The 20,319-nt window shown below is 39.4% G+C and overlaps 1 protein-coding gene across 4 annotated transcripts in view; it reads left to right on the top strand.

Moving 5' to 3' along the window:
* Positions 1 to 1,517: 1,517 nt before the first annotated feature.
* fermt2 (FERM domain containing kindlin 2) overlaps positions 1,518 to 20,319 on the top strand; it is a 34,297-nt gene continuing 15,495 nt past the window's right edge. The window contains exons 1-3 of one of the 4 annotated variants that reach the window (XM_066694861.1): positions 1,518 to 2,030; positions 2,962 to 3,119; positions 16,066 to 16,299. In XM_066694861.1, the coding sequence (XP_066550958.1) occupies positions 2,963 to 3,119; positions 16,066 to 16,299 (391 nt within the window). In that variant the 5' untranslated portion in view covers positions 1,518 to 2,030; position 2,962. The remainder of the gene's footprint in view (positions 2,031 to 2,961; positions 3,120 to 16,065; positions 16,300 to 20,319) is intronic. The other 3 variants (XM_066694863.1, XM_066694862.1, XM_066694864.1) reach the window with 3 other exon arrangements.

Here is a 20,319-nt window from a genome sequence, read left to right as displayed (position 1 = left end):
ATCGCTTTCATGCAGCCCAAATGTTACGCACACATTCTTTCATTGGATGTGCTCGGTCTGTGGAGCAGCCCAGACTCCAAATCTCACTGGGAAGGATTGAAGTGCCACTTTGAACTTTCCTAAATACTGAGAAGACTGCTGGGAAAGCCCTATTGTTTTTGAACAGTTGAAGTTGGAAATTAAATAATTAGAGCAAGAGGGGTAGAAACAGATTTAAAGAAATGTATATTCGCTGATGACTCAAGGCAGAAATGTCAGTGTCCCCGTTTACTGACTTTACAGTAAATGCTTCCAGTGACTAACATTTTGGCTCTACGGTCTTACTTTAGGGGAAGGAAGTGCCTTAAAATGTGTTTTCTTGATTGAAAAAAATAGACCACACATACACCCATAAACATCCAAACAAAACCCAAACTAGTTGCTAAGGCTTACTGGCCCTTTAAATGAACCACAACCCTCTGGTGGTCACATAAAAACATTTTCCCTCCCGAAAATTCCTGGACCCCTGAGTGGGAGTGATTTCTCCCGAAAGGGGAATTATTTGAAGTGTGTATGAAAGGAATCCTATGTTTTGTTGTGTCTTTAAACACACCATCATACATTGGCAACTGAAACATTTCAAAGTTAATCTATATCCACTCAGTGTGTCCAGTGTGTGCTTTTCTTTTTTCATTATGGAGGCTTGTTAGTGGTTACAATCCCCCATTTACTCTAGATCGGAGATTTGGTGTTTTGTAGTATCCATTGTATCCATAGTATCCGTAATATAGTATGTGCCACATAAAGGATGTTTTGTAAATGGAGTATACATTCATTATATGTTTACATTTGTATCAATGTTATAGGAATATATAATCCTTTCTTAAGAACATAAAGTTTACACATCGTGCTCGTTTGGCTCTTGTATTGTTCCCCTAAATATCTGCTTTATTGATAGTGGTAATTCTATATAAGCCTGTTTAAAGAGGTTGTATACTTTGTAATGGCAGGCTTGCTTCAAGAACCAAGGCTAAGTAGGAACCCACATATAATGATTAAGCCTTTTAAAGAGAGGTACCAAATAAGAGCCTTTTTGTAGTTAAAAAAAAGGCTTCATTTTTGTATTTTGAATTGAAAAACCCTCTTAGAGCTCAACATTTATTAGCATGACTAACAATACATATTGGCACAGACATCTTACATTAAAATATATAGAGAGATTACAATCCTTTAAGGACGAGATCTTCGGTTGCTTTTCTATATTACAAGTTTGTACACTGCCAGCTGCATTATGCAATGTGTATGTATGGGTTTGTTTGTATTGAAACACATTTTTCCGCAAGATGTGTATTGTGATCCCATGCTGAGTTGCGCCTCTGTGTGTAATTGGGAATAACGCGTCCCGGGACGCAGCTGAGTCCCGGATGTTCCCGGCGCTATTGCCGTATAAGGCCGGGCAAACAGGAGAAAGTGGGGGCAGCGAGATCAAATTATAGTGTCTTAAAGTGGCTCACTTCCATGCAATGAGAAGTATCATTAGTAGTAGCGGCAGTAATAACGTAATTAATAATAAACACATTGGCACGTGCACGCGAGCGCGGGACGGAGAATTCCCAGGTTTTCTCACGCACGCGCGCGCGCTCGTCGGATTAGTGTCTTTAAAAAAAAAAAAAATTATATATATATATATATTTCATTCGCAGTCAAATAAAGGAAGGAGCCGGGATGTGTATGTGCTGAAGCTTGCAAAGCCCGGCGTGTTTGAGAGGAAAAGTGGGACTGGAGGGAGTCAGTGAGTGACGTTATCTGTGGAGGGGGAGAGAGAGAGAGAGAGAGAGAGAGAGAGAGAGACTGAGACTGACTGACTCCATTAGCGCTCCCCCGAGGAGACACTTCGGGATACTTCCCTGGGACGACCGCTTCTTTTGCTGCTTCCCCCCCCACTCCTCCTATACCTCTCAATCGCATGCAGTGGAGTCCCTGACATCAGGACACACGACTCGGGAAGTTTGCAGTGCCGTGGCGGTGTCGGGTTTGTGGCCTTTGTGAAGGTGAGTGGACGTTGCAACTGGTTTCCATTTTCGCTCCTGACTGGCGAAGGGAAGATCCGAGCCCCCCTGGACTACAGCCCGTTCCGCTTGTGTTGCTCCATGTTAGCTTTCATACACCATTCAGAGACAAAGTAGGTTTTATTGATGTACACAGTTGCTATTATTGCATGCAGTCGTTATTATGGGGCCAGGTCCAAAATGCGAAATGCAGAGCGTAAGTTTGCCTGCTAACTCAACCCTTATGTAACCGCCCTCAGGTTGTCCGTCTGCTTTACCGTTAAGTACGGCAGGTGAATGAGGTGTGTTAACATCGCCAAAGGGCAAACGTGCTTTACATGATTTCGGAGGATATTTTTGCCCCCTTTGTTTTACGCCTTACATGACGCACTTTTCTCTCATGCAGCCGCATCAAACTTCATTAATCTCCCCGCACATGACAACTGCACACTCCTTTAGGGGGAATCGGTCTTATCTGCTTAATGAAAACTGGAAAACGGCAATGGGCTTGAGCTTGCTTGTTTTGAGGATGGTGTGTAGTATTAAGCTGGCTTGCACGACCGTTTCCAACCAGGAGTCCCTTGAACTTTGCCATATTTAAAAGCAATGGTGGGGGAGATGGGTGGTTCTTTGTCAAACGCCTTGTTTGGAGTAATGCTACTGGTCTCGATTGTGATGAAGTGATTGCATATGAAACCCTGTAGTAAGAGACTGGGTTTGGGTGGAGTATGTGAATATCCCCTGCAAATGTGTTCTTGGTTCTTGCTTTGGAAGTTGGTCCACAGACTGTGTGTGTGTGTGTGTGTGTGTGTGTGTGTGTGTGGGGTGGGGTGGGGGGTTTCCATTTGTTTTTCATGCCCAGCCTGTGCTCCCATTTGGAGGAAGCCATGGTGTGTTGTTTTGTGGTTTCCTAATGCCCAGTGTCCCTGTGCAGGATGGCGCTGGACGGGATCCGGATGCCCGATGGCTGCTATGCGGACGGGACATGGGAGCTGAAGATGCATGTGACTGACCTGCACCGGGACGTGTCACTGCTGGTGACGGGCGAGATCCACATCGGAGGGGTGATGCTAAAGCTGGTGGAGAAGCTCGGTGAGATGCTACTGCTAAAAAGGAAAACAAAAAAACAAATTCCTGGCCTTAAAAAATAACAAAGTGGGCAAAATTATGCATATTGACTCATCAATGTGTGTAATCAATGTAATGACCTATACCTAGATTAATATGTAGAATTTTCATCACTGTATTTCACATCCTGGAAGTATTTTGTACCCCGGTAGATTTTGAAGTGATTGGCTTGGCTACTTCTCAACATTTCTGAGCTGAAGAGCACACACAAAAGTAGTGCTGCATTGGTACTGCTATTTGCACACAAGATTTTAAATCCAGTATAGAAGGAATGGGACGTTTTAACACGCCAAATTGGATTTAGAACAAAACGGAAAAGAAGTGGTCTATTTGCAAACTGGTTATGTTCAAAGATAAACGGTTACCATCTGGGCATGGAGTCTTATTATATTGAAGAGCGTGATGTCCAGATCTGTAAATTGTGGTTTGGAAGAATATAACTAGAAATAAATTGCTCTGCATTAATAGTATTTCCTGCCTGGTTGTTAGGGTATTTGACATCTGCAAGGAGGAACTTCATGTTCATTACAAAGTATTGTAAAATATAGCTTATGCCTTCGACATGGCTGGCTGAATCTTTCTGGCCATTGTTCAGCGGTGATTACACAGGCTGTGCTGTGCTGTGCTGTGTTGTTATATAATTGGAAATCAATAGGCCTATGTGTGACAGCAATGACATGAATGTAGGCAAAGGTCTGTAAGTTGCTTGTATTGCTAGATTGCTAGTGTTTCCGTTCTGTTAAATTCTTTCAGATGTGTGGTTTGACTAGAATATAGTGTAATAAATTGTATGAAAAATGCATAAGGAAGGATATCTTGAAATGTATCCTTTTAAATGTTCAGTCTGCTAACAAGAACCTTGCAGCTTTGTCTAAAACAAATCTGATAAAGCTTGAAATGGAAAACACAGTAAATAGTCTGTCAACTTTCATCAGGATACAGAAGCACTCTTGTGTTCTGCTTGTGTCAAGAACTTAAAACGTAAAAGTATTTTCCTTGCAGTGTAGTTAATACAAGTCAAATAATATTCTGATGGCCTCTGGGAGTAGTTAAGTCTTCATTCCACATTGGTTTAGTGTGCAAGCTGAGCACGTAATTATGATCTATGATGCAATGTACTTTTATGTGAAACCTTGAACTGAACTCCATAATTGTTAGAGATGTCATTTTTAAGCAGTTTGGGGTGAGACTTTGTTAAAGGAATTCAAATACTCCACGTTCTTTCATTCTGCAAATGTATTTCATTTTTTTTTTCTTGTTTGGAAAACTCATATAATTGAGCCATTGTTCTTGTGGTTGTTTGTCCAGCTTTAGAACTTGTGTAATTTAATGGGTTCAGTGGGAGAAGCTGTGTTTTTCTTCTCCTAATTCCAGTGCAATGCTATTGATTCCAGCCTTTAAGATGCTCTACAGGACATAGATACATACACTGACTGCAGAATGTTGGGGGATGAACCACAAAAAAACAAACAAAAAAAAAGTTTGCTGTTTTCTATCAGAAGTGAATTCCAGAGAGAGTGTCCTGTATGAAAGCAGAAAATCCTTAGGCTGGGCAGATCAGCAGACAGAGAAGGGTGGGCCAGTGTTGCTCGGTCACAGTAGTTCGTAGCTTAGATGCACAGATCATATCTAGATGTGAGATAACGGTGTATGGGGACATGGTGGTGGGACAAAAACAGGTTAGTTTATTCACTGTTTATTCCTCATTCAGTTGCAACTATTTTCCTTTTGTGTTTTCCACAACTGATGCTTTTCTCAGCCATATCTGTAAATTTGCAATCTGAAATCTATCAAACACCAGCATGTTTCAGGACTAACACTCTTAATCGCTTACTCTGGCTTGCTGGATAGATTTTGAGATTCCATCTTTCTCAGTCGAGCTGTTTAGAATTGACCTCTTAGTTTGTGAAGTTTTGTGGGTCTTGAAAATGGTCTGAAAGTGACGCACAACAATCTGGAAGCTGGGAGGAGTCTATCTCCAGTTTTTGCTGTATCTGTGGCACTGCACTGTGATTGGTCAGCCATTGCATGGGCCAATGAGAAGGATTAAGTGATAGGCAGTGTGTCCCATCAAACTAGAGTTGTCTTCCAAATTGAAGGGAATTTATTGCTTAATTGGTTATGTTGTATAAAATTAATTTGAATATTAAATGCTGTATTCCTCATGGTTGGTTTTAAGGAACCCTTTAAAGCCTTCTATTCAGTTGTGAACTGCAAAAAAGGTTTTCATTAAGTATTTCTAGTAGCTATTACTGCATTTCTCCATTATGTAGCTTTAAATTACATCTAAAATGTCCACATTTTGTAGAACTCAATGTTTTTGTATAGGTAAACAGACGTAGTTCATCACCTGCGATAACCACAGGAGGTATTCAAACAGCCTGACATCACTAATCATTAACTCCGACTCGCAGGCAAAAGTGGCCTAACCTGTAGAACAGACACTCTGCTTACTCAAGAGACGGATTTGATTTGTTTGTTTTCTGTGCTGACAAAGACCTATGCAGTATCCTAGCATGCTTAGTACTGAATTGATGTTGTTAGTAATCACCACTTATCCTTTGTTCTGTGCCAGGCACAGTATGGAAGACTTATGAGTGTTTTTATTTCTTCACTGGAAGAGCCATGTTTGTTCTTGTGATATGATGTGCTTTAACCGGCCTTCGTTATGTAGCTACTGCTGTTAATGTTCAGCCAGTCTGTGAGACAGGAAAATCAGATGAATGTTAATAAATTAAACTCCACTGACATTTATGATTACTAATTGATTCTGCTGAAAGAATTCTTGCCACCATCTCAAAATGTATCCATACCATTAGTGATTGAATACAAATCACTAAACAAAACTATTTTCTGTATTAGGGCGTCACAGGGAAGGAAATCTTTAAATCTCTAATGGTATTTGGCAAAGCTAGTAAGAGTTATCAATGTGGTTGCCAATGCCATTTTAGTGTGTAAAGTATTGGGCAATTGGGTTGTATTTTGCCAAGTTATTGGTTTGCAATGTCACTTGAGCCTTGCCATTGCAAATTGGAGTGGCAGTTGATTCCAGCCATTTTACTTTTGGAGAGGTCAACCGCAAGATTGCACCAGGCTAGTTCAAATACACTGTTTGGTCTACAGCAATATTCTGTGTTAAAATTTGAATGTAAGTGTAGGACCTTCAACCCTTTATATTTATATAATTTTATATTTTCATTATTGTCTTTTGTGTTCAATTCTTAAAGAACCCAGGATATGGTCCCCTCTTGTCTCTGTCTTTGTATTTGTTATTTACCTAGTGCTGCTTATAACCTTGGGGTTTATTTAAGCTGTCCTACTGCCTGAAGGTGAACAACTGAAAAAAGAACCTTCAACCTGAATGGCTGGGAAACCATTTAAGAAAAGGCTAAACCATCCTGTCAGTACAGTAATCATAGGCTAACATTTTCTCAAGCATTATGCCCATATATCTAAAGTGAACATGTAATTGTAAGGCTAACTCGGGATGTAGTAGCAAATTAATAAAATATTTTATTGAGCTAATCTTCCACTTTTCACTGAGTTTGTAGTTCTATTGTAAGGGGTATAATAGTGCCACTGCTTATCCTTCCTTATCTGTAAGCACTGTGTTAGTCTCTACAAGGTCCTTAAGATCCTTTTGTTTATTTTTGTTCACCTATCATCAGTTTAAACGTCTTGGCAGGTGTGTTACCATGACGCACAGCAATGAAAATACTGTTTGTCTAAATTATTTGAAATCTAAAAATGTCCATAGAGCCAAGGTTTATTTATCTGAGGGTTAACCAGTTGCCCTTTTTAGAAGTGTTGCAGTGCATCATTTGATTTTAAAGGATATTGTCGTTGTAGGTTTTAAAGTGCTTTTTTAGATACCAAGAAGCATTGCAAGAGCACTTTTCTGAATATACCCACATGGCCTTGGCTCCCCAATACGCATGTGGCTTTGTTTTCCAAGCATAACCCTTCTCTTCATTTCCCCTGGCTTTAATGTCAGTGACAGCAAGCTCTCGGAGTGTCTGGGGGCTGCCTAGTGTTTGAAGCACTAATGGTGTGTTTAATGGATTAAAATGTGAAATGCCAGGAAAGCACTTTGTTATTGATTATCCCATTTCCTCTTGAGCTGGGCTACAGCTTTATTTAAGATTTTCTGATGTAAAAACCAATATCTTTTTTTTTTTTCTTCAATCTTAAGGATGATTAGTTTTTATATTTTGATTTATATTGCAATATTCCTAATTCTGCTCATCTGTTTTGTAGTGTAAAACATTCAGCTTTTGGTTTGGTCTTTGTGGTGTTTGATTCTGTAGGTGAAATGGACGTTGCGGACTCTGGAATACAACAAAATTAGTGCTTTTAGGGTTTTGGTAATTGGACTACAAAGGAAATTAGTGCCTTTCAGATCAGTGGACTGCAGTGTGGAACGCAGTAGGTTTACTGGCTTGGCATCAGTGTGGAAAGCTCAGTTTGTGATTCTAACAGTAGGGTATTTGAACACTCCTTTATTTGTGCACTAGCTTAGGTGGGCAATGCTGAGTTTCCATGAAGCTTACTGTTAAAGTAATAATTTGGCTTCTAAAATTGTAAGAACATTAAATAGAAGCGGGCACATTTTGTTCGGACATGGTAATATGAATTTGCAATTCAATATGATTGTGTTGTCTGCAGCAGTGTCACGTATCCTTCAGCCAGCAGGGACTGCTCCCCTGATTGGGGGGTGGACACCCAGAATTGCCTCTTCAATTAAAGTTTTTGTTGTTTCTATGGCAGATTGTGTTGATCCTAATTTGGGCACGTCTGTGTGAGGTTTAATACTCCTCTGCAGACAGCTGTGCAATGCTGTGCTGTTTGCTGTGTGTGCGGGAGGGGGTAGGGGTCTGCTGGGGCCGTGTGACGTGAGCCTCCCTGATAGAATTCCATAAAAGTCTTCTGTGGAGCAGGAAATTACTTCCAGGGTTTGGCATGTTCGCTCTCCACTGCCGTCATTTTAGTATTTTCTGCTCCGTGTTTCATCTACTAAAAACCCATTCTGTAACTGTTTGTCTTTCTCTGATGAATCAATAGACTTGTTTATCCCTTTTGGAGAACAGAGCACTGTATTGGTGCTTGTACACTATTTCTACTTAAATAATGAAAGGGATTTTGCAGCTCTTTTGTGATTTAGTTTCCACCACTAAGTGAAGTGTATCTGTAATGGCTGGTCCCACATTTGCATTAGAAAGCCTTCTTAGAAAATAACAGTAACAGAAAATGTAGATTAACTTTTAAGCTTTTTAAACTACATTGATTACAATCTAGTTTTACTACGCTGTGCAGAGAGATGTAGTGGGAGGAAGATGGCTCAGAGCTGACAATAGAATCGGGATGTTTGGAAGGAAACGGCAGCCATTTGGCTCAGGATGTGAAACTTCCTGCGTATTTTTTTTTGTTTTCCCTCTCTCCTCTACTCTGGGATATAGGGCTGTGGCCTGGGAAGGCTGGGATTCATTATTTCAGCCCAGAGTGCAATGCAGGATGGGGGCGGGGTGGTGTGCCGAGCTCGTGACGGACCTCTTACTCTGAGAGAGGAGAGGAGGCTGAGCTCCCCTCCTGATTTATAGACCTACTCTGGTAAAGCGCTCCTTTTTCTGCTCGGGTCCAGGGTGAAGAATGTACGTGTGTGATGTCTTGTTTAGGTAAACGCAAAGATAAGAGATGTGTGTTGCATCCAACAATGTTTCATTCTCTTGACATTCAAGATTTAGCTCAAATTGGTCTGTGAAATGTATTCTACTGCATATTTAACACTAGACTGCTTCCACTGTACCTTTTATTCTTTGCTTTACAAAACTTTCAGATAACCCAAAAGCTTTTCTCTTTCTGGTATATAGTAGCATATATGGTTGTACCTGTTACTTGAATTGCAATCTCTGGCATAACTCAAGCTGCCCAGCTTGATTGGAGTGAATTGAATCCAAACGTCAGTCAATCCACTAATTGCAAAATGTTTGACTGGTGCTTTGTTTTCTACCAGTAGTAATTTGGGATTTTAGTGTTCCAAATTGTATGTAATTGAATCCATAGTATGGTACGTGTTAGCCATGGAACATATGACCTTCCTCGTGCAAGTATATCATAGCAGTGTTAATATTTTGGGTATAGTTTGGTGTCCTGGAGAAGCAGAAACATTTTTCTATCTGTTTTAATCCACTGGAATATTTCGTCACGTTTTCTTTGCTGGTCCTGCCAAGTGATTGAAAGCTGCATTCATTCCAGTGTGTCATGGTCCCATATCCCAGTCTTTAATCTTGCGTACAGGAAGTAGTTTGGTTAAGTAGGGTCCCTGCCTAGTCTTGAGGCTTCCTGTTTCATGGGCTACACTTTGCTGGGATTTATAATTCCCCTATGCTGTAATAGGCAATGGTTAGGGAACAGACTTTCCACTCTTAAAATGAAGCGCCATTGCCCCACAACTGTCATAAAATGTCTAGCTTTTTTAGCAGTCTGTGTTTGAGATGTCTTTCCGTGACAGCAAAATGCTGGGGGAACTGTGAGGAACTTTTTTTTTTGAGTGATTCAAGTGTATGATAAGTTGTGTTTTGCCATGACAGAATGTAGTGTAATTCACTGAACTCTTTCAATTTGTATTTTGGTCTACTTTGTGTTTAATTTTAAATTGACTTTACTCGACTTGCTACATTCCTATGGCCAGATCTAATAATTGTCCTTGTCTTTATTTATTTTGTTATAGAAGCCCACTAGCCTATCATCTTGTCAATTTGTAATTACTTACTGGTAATGTTGTAACTTTGCAGATTTGCTCTTAGGTGCTATGTGATCCTAACATTTATATTACATGAATCAAGCCCATCATAATATTTGCATTGGCCAATAGCCTCTTCAGCTGCTTAATCAACACAAAAACCTTTCAAGGAATTTCAGTCCTCTCTAGGGAAGCCTTTCACGGGGGAATTTATCATTTTCCTAAAAAAAAAAGTCTTCTGATGTTTGAGATCAATAGAAAGGTATATGTTTCTAATTAAACTGATGGGAAAACTTGTGACTGTAAGGGAGTAACTTGTAGTAGTAGCTTGGGAGTAGCCAATGTTGTAATTTTGAGATCTGCCCATTCCTTATTCTGCTGTATGGTCTGAGTCAGATGATGATGAATATTGGAATAATTGTTCATTTAATAAAATGTGGATTATTTATGCTTAATACGTGGGAGTATGGTACATGAGGTTTCAGTCCGGCCTCTTTAAGTATTACTGAAATACAGATCAGTCCTGTAGTTTGTGCCCATTAATTTACTGTATTGGATAGAGCTACAGACTGCTGTAAGTTATATCTGTGCTGTATAGAGACTAGTGAGAAGGGCGATGTGTAACCTGTCCCTTTTGTGGGCTGTAATTCCCAGTTTCCCCTGCTGCCTCCCCTGGCTCTTGGAGTGTCCCTCCCAGGCCATGAGTTCAAGTCCTGTCAGATGCCTGCGTTATGACAATGACACGGCCTCTGGGATTTGGCCCTCCCAGAGCTGGGTGTCAGCGCTGTCTAATACATGTGCCGTGTGCACGAATGGTCACTAAACCGCAGTGAGAGTTTGTCATGAATTGGAAATGATCGTGCAATTTGAGTTATCCAAGTGGCTGTAAGGGATTTTGGAGGACTATCTCCAAACCTGATTCTCTGGCAACTTCAGGTGTCTGTGTTTGTTTATAAACTTAGCTTTCAGAGACTTTCGGAGACTCGGTAGATTTGAGCTGAGGTCCTTCTCGAATATTCTTGTCTTTGTACTTTAATCCCTTAGCTTCAGGTGATTTTTATTTTTAGTCTGGAGTTAAAAAAAAAAAACCCTGTCATCCTAAACTTTTTTTTCCTTCTATCCTATGATCAAGTTAATTGCCCTGCTGTGTTACACCCCCAACTCTTCACATTTGTCCCTCTTGGAGTCTCTGGTTTCTGCTAATAAGATCAGCCATGCTGTATTGATTGAATTGACCTTGTATCTTGACCGTGACTGTCTTTGGGAGAAGAAGTACTCTGCTCTTTTTTTTTTTTTTTTGTAAGATGGTGCTTCTTAAAAACACAATGACGAGCATCCTCCAAGCTTATTAATTTTGCATTACAATGACAGTATAGCTTATGACATGATACAAGATGATGCAATGATACATTTTAGTACAATGGATGAAATAGTTAAGGGTTTGTTTATTCTTATCTTATTATAGAACACATTAAGTGTATAGCTAACTATACAGATTTAATTTTTTGATTCACTGATTATCAAAATGGTTCAGAAAGAACAAGACTGAGAAGGGGGGAAAAAACAAAAAACAGAACCAGTAATTATCCTTCTATTGAATTAGGATGCTTTAGAACCAGGGAATCCTTCTTCATTTACTGACTTTACCTGACTCTTATCATCTGAGAATGAGGACATTATTTCCTGTTGAAAAGCTTTACTGGTATGCTTGCTGTGTGAGCCCTTGGCCTGGTATGTTATCAGATCAGGTCTGTTTCTGGTTAGGGAAGAAGTTTTCTTTGAATTGCTGAGGCAAAGAGATCCGTCATTTATACAACTGAGATATTTAACAACTTATGGTCATTTAAATACATAAAAGGTAACTGCCAAAAGAATAGTAATTACACATGAAGTCTTTACAACATGCAATGTAATAGTCTTATTATAGTTTACATTACTGCATAATAACTACAAATTATGAAATGTTATGTTCAGTTCTCGTATAAATCCTTTGTACATTCATTATTAATTCATTATTATGCATAATTTGTATATTCTAAACAATCTCAAATTATGGTGATTTAATATTTCCTCCAGCCCTTATGTTTATATTTGCAGTAACATAGTGCATGACCTAATGCCTGTTGTGTCCACACTGTGGTCACCAAGGAAACTCTGAATAGGAGCAGGCCTCTGGTGGAGCTTTGTTTTCTTCTTACTTAGCTTAATGCCATATTCGATTTCTGTTTATCCAGGTTGTACCTGCAAAACACTACTTAGACTCCTGCAGAGAGGTTACAGAAATATGCATGATATGCGTGTTCTTCATATGCATGATAATGTACCAGCAGGCAGGAAAATTGAATTGGAATTGAATTGGTTTATAGTCTTTGGAAAACTGACTCAAGATTTATCTGGCAAAATCCATTCTATTGTCCGATTGTACACAGCCATGCTGATGTGGCAGAAAAAGTCTGAATACATTACAGATGTTAAATCCCAAGTTTTATGGTAGCGAGGAGTATGTGTATATACACACGCACGCACACGCATTGTATATACATGCATACACACAAACATTGGACAGACACTGTAATGGCTGCTTTGTCATCCTCCCCTACCCCCACAATAATTGCCTTGTCAAACAAAGACTTCCCATAAAAACGCAACAACTGTGGTGTAAACATTGCGGGAGCAGAGTGATTGGGCACAGGGGAGGAAGAGTAAACCTATTTAATTAGCTAGCTGACAGTCTTTGCAGGCTGTTGTCATAATCAGTTCAAACTTGGTCTTTTCTTTTTCTGTAGAAAGTTGTGAAGGTGGTTTTCATCCTATTGCTTAGGTATTTGAATAGTTGTAAAGGTTTTGGTTAAACATTAACACAAGTGAGGATACAATTGTATTTGAGTTGTCTTTCTATGTAAAAGGTATCATGGCCTACAGTACTTTGGGTCAAAGTGATCGGTCTGATTTACACTATCACTGAAATCTGTAGACAGGCCCACAAGCATATATATAATTGAACACTGTTCCTGTAGAGGGACATTTAAGTTTTCTAGTATGTCTTTTAATGTATATAGTGAAGTATTTTGTAAGAGTGCTTTCATTTTGTTTGGCAGAGGTGTTGGCTAGAGACCTCAGTTTGGTTGTTTCTCTGTGTGAGGGTTTAACAAAGAAAATGTCTAAAATCATGCATTCATACCAGCTTCACTAATACACCTTCTTGGCTGTATTGGCTTGATGCTGGAGATTATCTGTACAGTAAGCACTTGCTGATTGTAAAATGGTTTCCTTCCATTTCCCTAACACTGTTCCTTCCAAGGACTTCAGGTCTGCATTAAATGCACTCAATTACTTAATGGTCTGATTTAGATTCAAGCATTACGTCACCCTTGCAGGCTATATTTTTAGATGCCATTGGCCTCTCGGAGATTGAATTACCGGTTTGAATTTGAAGCGAATGATGGATGGCTGCTGGGCCTTCAGGGTTATACACAGCTGTGAGGTCACAATGCAGGCCTTTGCATTGGCCAATGAGAGTCGGCGAGGGGAAGACAGGACGTGAGTGTTAGAAGAGCTGCAGACTGCTTGTATAAAGGGACAAAACCACATAAAAACTGCTGTGCTTCACTGTGTGGCCAGTTGTATGAGGCAGGGCCTGAATGTCTTTGGACAGCAGACAGAAGACTGAATCACACATGCCACACATAGGCATCAGAATTACAAGGTTTCCTAAATGAAAGCCCAACCAAATGAAAACCATTTCTATTTTCAGCTACCCTTTTGTCCTTATCCTTATACCAAACAAGTCCTAACGTACACTGCAGACCATTTTGAAATCAATATTCTTAAATGCATCAGGGCTCTCAATTGTATTGTATTGTAAGTCATGGTTAAGTTTAAGTTTCTATTTTTTACTTTATTGGATTATTTATCCTATATTCTTTATTCCCACAGAGTTTTATGGCACTGAAGGAGTTTTTTTTTGTTTTGTTTTTTTAAAACAACAATAGACAAATGGACAAAGGAGAACTCCTGTAAGGGGACTGGCCTTCAGCCAAACAAACAGCCTCCGCCCGACACCTGCCCCTGACCTGACCCATCACAGCAGCTCAGATCGTTCTGCGTTGTGTAATTTGTGCTTGTTGCTAGGGTGGGGATGATTTCAATTCAGCAGTGACAATTCACTCAATTGTCACATGCGGTGTCAGCCGTGCTGTCCTGAAAATGAATGTGCAAATAAAAATCCATTTACCAGGACAAGCTTGCAGTCGAGACTTAAAAATGGGACACCATAGCAAGGGTCTGAACACTATTGCACTGTGTGTGTATGGTATATATTTTGTTTAAAATCGTTAAATTGTCTTTATAAAATGCATCTTGTAGTATTTCAAATTTAAATGGCATGTGACAGTTTGCTATAGAAGGGCATGTAGCTAATTAATAGCATTTGAATTTACTGAGGTAAACTGCATAGAATGAGTAGGCAGCCCTGGGTTATTCCTGGGATTCTTTTATGTCAACAGGAGAGTATTTGGCAGCCTTGACGGTTTCCTGTTTGTGTGAACACCTGCTGTGAATGAGACATGCCAGTTTGTGTCTGATTGGCAAGAGGACTAGCATGACTAGTCTGCATCTGGAAGGTCCAAACAAAAACTAAAATCAACCAATAAGAAAATAATGGATAAAGGCACCTAGACTAACTGTACCTAAAAATCTAATTTCCAGTCCCTGTCCTGGTATAATTTTCTGTTTTAATAAATCTTAAGTAGAGAGAATTGTGTATCATCTGAGCTTTCTGTACTTGTATAAACTGAAATCCAACAATATGTACAGTGCTACATTCTGCGCTGTCCCTTACCTGAACATTTCTGTTTTAAGTAGGCTATTTCCATTTGGTAACTAGGAATTTTCCTCACTGCAGTGAATTTCTTTGTGGGGGGTGACTTCATGATCAAAAGGGTTAAATAATTCTGGAATTACCAAATAGCATCTTGAAGTAGAAAATATGAGTCATGATTTTGAGTCACAGTGGCCAGTACTGTAGCTGAAAGCATACTGGCGCTTGGGAGAATCTGAAACTGGACACCAGTGGAAGTGTTCCTCTATGTTTGACTTCATGCCGGCAGACTGACATCACCACAGAGGAAATCTGAAGAGACGATGTATAAAACTTTGACTGACTAATCCCTACATCTTTTTAGTTTTTTTTTTTTTTATTAGTGGTCCTCCTGAGCATTTAAAAAAAACAAGTGTTATTGCATTAACCTTGTGCTATTGATGTGGATTAATTTGTCTTCATCCAACAAAACTGGTATTGCATATATTAGACAACTGTAAATATAAGCTGCTCTCCCCACCCCCTCACTTATGGTTTCGTTGTAATTAAAGTTTTAGCTCTTAATTTCCTTCAAAAAGGATACATTGAACTTTTCAAAAGTGGCACACTAGCCTCCCTGTCAAATGCATTGCTCTGTAAGAAATCCAATTCCTCCCACTTCTTTTTGTTTAAAGACTGGTGATGTGTAAAGCAGCTGCTTTGAGTTCTGCTAATCTCGGCATTTGTGGGAAACCTATTCTCAAACCGTTTCAAAGAAGCTGCTGCTTTAAGAAGTACTTTGCCTTCAGTTTCCCATAGGTATAATATTCTTCAAGCATCAATGAAAATAGCTGGATTAGATTGGTGTTCTGTTGCATTATTAATTTGTGAACAAAGAAGAGTGCCGAACTTGATACTGTAGATGGCATGCAGTGAGCAAATCACAGGTGACATTCCTGTTTGTTTGACGCACACCCAGATAAACACTTCTGAAATTCACTCTAGATCCACTTTTATTCCCTCCCTTCCCCTTTGTCCGTTTAACATGAAATTCTGCTCTGTCACATGCTTTTTCATCCTATCGCTTTTAGAATGGCTTTTGTGTTGTGTAGATTATCACGTGGGATGTGATACTTTCCTTCTTGGCTTTGAGTGTGACACGAAGTATATGTTGGTAATTCCCTGACTATATTTTAATCTTTGGAAATAGTCAATTTAGCAGCATCCAAAATGCTTAAACACAGTGATCTTCAGTATATTGCAGAATATGATGGCATCTAGCTAAAGCCAAATTTCCTTAGTGTGTTTGTGTGAGTATTTGTAGTATGCCCTGGTATTGTGGTGTCCTCATGCTGTCTTGTATCTTCCTGTAGATGTGAAGAAGGACTGGTCAGACCATGCTTTGTGGTGGGAGAAGAAGAAGACCTGGCTGCTGAAGACTCACTGGACACTGGACAAGTATGGCATCCAGGCCGACGCTCGCCTACTTTTCACCCCCCAGCACAAGCTGCTGCGCCTCCAGCTGCCCAATATGAAGCACATGAAAGTCAAGGTCAACTTCTCCGACAGAGTCTTCAAGGCCGTGTCGGACATCTGCAAGACCTTCAGTAAGTCCTGCGCTGTGGCCTCGCGGTCACTGTTATGGTCAAAATGAGGTAGAAAATGAATTGGAAAAACCGTACCAGAATTGAGCTGACGTATTACAGGGCCGAACTCTATAGGGTCATTTAGTTTTTAAGGAAGAGACATTGGTACAATATTTTGACTCTGCAACATCAGCTTGGTAAACGCATCTCCATCAGTTTTAAGCCCTGTGGATTTTGCTTTGCAAGGTCAGACTGTTCTTCCAGCAGGGACAGAAAAGGCTCAGAATCAAGATCAGATCAAATTACACGCGTGTTTTTTATTTTTTTAGTCTTCTGCCAAGTTGAATTGATTCCATCTTATAAGTGTTAACATCACTTTAAACCCCTTTCCTCCCTTGGCCTGTTATAATGGAGAAACCATTCAAGTTATGCTTTTCACAAATTATTTCCAAGTTTCTTCAGTATGAAATCTGTTATTTTTGGAATCTGGACTGGATTCCTTTTTATCTTCCTATGCAAATATGTATTTAGAGCTGCTCTGTGTGTTTAGTGTTTTATATATGATTACCGTTAGGCTTCTGGGATCACGTATGATTGTTTTTCACAATACGAGTTGGACATCAGAGTGGATGTATTTTATTTTTGTGACAGTCAGTTCTGTAGTACCAGAGAAATACAAGTCCTTTGTAATTTTGAGATTGTACATTTCCCAAATGAATAAAATGGTACCATTTCAGTTAAATTAAAATAGGACCAGCTGAGGTTTAACACCTTTCTTTCCCGGTTTGCATATCAGATTGAAGGTTATTGACATTCACAATGTGCTTTGCAATTTGCTATGACAAAGTACAAGTGGCCTTGAAAATGTGTCCTTGTTCTTGAAATGGATACGTTTTGAAACGGGAGCTGGAAACTCTCAGGAGTTAAAGGTATTTTTTCAGGTTCAATCCATGATGTTAGCAGTTGATTTAGCCCTGAAAAACACTTATGCTAATTTAAGTGGTGTCCCATTTGCCTTCCCAGTGTAGCCTGTAAATTGATTTGCCCCTTCCGTACCAACACAGCTGCTCAATCTGTTCTGTGCAAATCTGGTATGAAAGTAAATTGATGCGGCTCTCCCAGAGAGTTTACACACCAGCATTCATATGGGGGCCTGAACCAGGCTGCTGTCTATGGTTTTCAGATGGGAGAGTTTAAAATCTGTTTCAGCAACTACCACCATGTTTTTACCAAGATGTGCATTTCCTTCTAACCCCCCTGGATTAAAATTAAATTTGTCAAGTAGGTTTGTGGCTTGTCATTCGTAAGAAAATAAACCTCATTATATCAAAACTAACTTTCCTGAAATAAAGGGATAAAATGCCATAAGAAACATTCCCAGGCAGAACCCATGGACTTAATTTCCACATATTCACCATAAATGTCTTAGGTTAGTCAGTTTCTATGTTTTGAATGATGCTTCCTCTGCAATCTAATTTAGGTTCAGAATAATTGTTAAAATTGCTCTTGGCTGACTAGGCATATGCCAGCATGTCAGTGTGATTTAATGACCCTGATTTCAACACAAGGATGCATTCAGGGTTCTGTAAGTGCTCACCATGGTTTTGTGGTAAAGGAAAACAGCTGTTCATTTAATCTTTTTTTTTTTTTACCTGGGAGGTATTGAACGAAGAAATGAAGGATAATCCCTCCTTTATTCCCTTTCCTACCCCTGACCTGTTTGCGGAATGGATTGAGATTTTAAACAGATCCTGGAACACATATGTCTTGGGTTTTTTAATTTCTTTACATGTCAATCCACTAACTTTCTTATTTATAAAATGAAGTAGTCCCTGCCCTCATGGGCTACTGTTTTAATGTTTCTGTAATGTAAATGGGTCCATTTTTATTCCATCCCAATGAACTGCAGGTCATCTAAAATAAAAGCTGGGCAGGAAGTTTTTCATCTAGACCAATTGGCAGAAAGTCGAGACCGCTCCGTTCAGCTGGCTCTGTCTTAGCAGCTGCAGGGAAGACCATAAACTATGAGTCTGAAATTGTGATTTATTTGTTTCCTCTTGAAATTATCAGTGAATTTCTTTTCTTTTTTTTCATTTTAATCACTAGGTATATTTTAGACATTCATTGGGCTGTAGAAACTTATTTAATGAAAGTTCATTGTAAAGATTTTCTAAGACATTTAGTGAGTCTGTTTTTCATCATACAATATTAAAGTAAACTTGTATTCAGAAACAGTCAAAATAGTTATTGTAACCTAATGTATCCATGTTTAAACAATCACAAATTACAGAAAAATTACATCTTAAAAAATGTTAACATTGTAGTGAAATTACACACATCTGAAACTGTTTTAGAATTTAGGACTTGTCTTTAGAATTGTTTTGTCACTTAAACAAATTCAACTCCTGCAACAGGAAAAAAAAAAATCAGCTTAAATGTATACTGTGTTAAAATCAATGTATAGTAAAGCATACAAAGACTTAGTGACATTTATTTGGCCTCGTGGAGTAAATGATATCTGTTTATAATTGCAGAATATTTTTGGTGTTTGTTTATATAGTCTGCATTTCACTAATCAGATTAAAAGCAAAGGTCTTCCACCCATTAGCCAAGTTTGAAAATCTCTCCAGTGCCAGTTCTGTAACGAGTTGGCAGGTGGATTGAAATTTTGTGGGGAAAGGGACTGATACAAGGTAAGTCCAGTTTCCTCCTGTAGTAATGTGGGCATGACCTTTTTCGTGCTGGTCTTTTCTCCACCTTAGAATCTGCATGAGGTTGTTTGTAATCAATTATTTCAGTTCCCTCTCTTGTATTTGTTGGTCAAACTTAAAACTTTTAATCTCTTGAGAAAATAGTTTGCTTTCAAGGGGCGTCAAACATGACCCATTTGCAGCAGCTTTTTATTTTGGAGGGTTTTCTCATCTTGCCCATTGCCCTGCAGTTGCTGGATATTTGTATTTTGCAATGAAGTGCAGGGTAACATTTTTAAACTTTGCTCAGAATAAACTCTTGGCACATAATTTGATTTGAAAAGAACAGTAGAACCTTACAGCTGCAAACGCTTTTGAAGTTCTAGTCATTCGTGAAACGCTACATTAATAAATCAATCCTATTCAAATATATATTACCCAATTCTGTCGCTAATGATGTAGCTGGAATTTTGGGAATTTTTGGGAACTGATTCTGCTGCTAGTGGGCCTGTACGATTTCAATTTGAGTCTTGTGCTCTCAATTTAATCCTCTCACCTCCTTCGGTAAGGACTTGTAATGAGTAAATGCATGCCGCAGAAACTCAGATGCTGTCCCAGGCGAACAATAATTGAGCCTTGTTTTCAGTTTGTTTTGACAGTCTTCTACAAAATGCTCTCCCTGTGATCATATTGTTTTATCCCTTTAGAGCAATGTTTGATTTGTAGTTCACCGACATGTTTTATGTAACAAAGTTGTGATCAAGATCACAGATGAGCTTCTGAATTTTCTTGAAAGGCTGCAACTCTACAGCCATGGCCTTTGATCTCCTGTCACTAATGGCTACTGTGACAGGACTTGCGTATTCCTGTCGAGTGGAGATATGCGAGGAGTCTCTTGATGGTACAGTCCAATTAGTGCATTTTGTGTATATCCTTTAACTGGAATTCTTAGTTGAGCTCAGAAATGTATAGTAAATATATGGTCTTTGTAATTCTTCTTCCACCTTACCAAATAAAGACAGAGGGAGCTTACACTCACAGTGAAGAATTATGTGCTGTTGGGCTCCAAGTGCCAAATTATGATCTCCTATAAAAGGCCTTTTCATTTTCACCGAGTCGTGACACTTAAGGGTCTCCTTTTTAAGCCTGCGTTCGGCTGGGTGTCTGTATAGCCGTGTTTGTCTGCCGTGGACCACTGCACTACTATTCTTTCTGATACACAGGCCACTTTGTCTGAGACGTCGGGGCTGCAAATGGCCGGGTTGTGGGGGGGTGAGGTGTAGGCGAGAACAAGCTGTACTGAGAGCTGGCTCTGAGGGTCTCTGTGTCAGTCTCAATCTCTGTTCTGTTT

The sequence above is a fragment of the Amia ocellicauda genome, chromosome 21 (assembly GCF_036373705.1).
Source record: "Amia ocellicauda isolate fAmiCal2 chromosome 21, fAmiCal2.hap1, whole genome shotgun sequence".
NCBI classification, from domain to species: Eukaryota; Metazoa; Chordata; class Actinopteri; order Amiiformes; family Amiidae; genus Amia; species Amia ocellicauda.
Note: the sequence above shows the minus strand (reverse complement) of the source record. Positions and strands in the feature narration are given on the sequence as shown.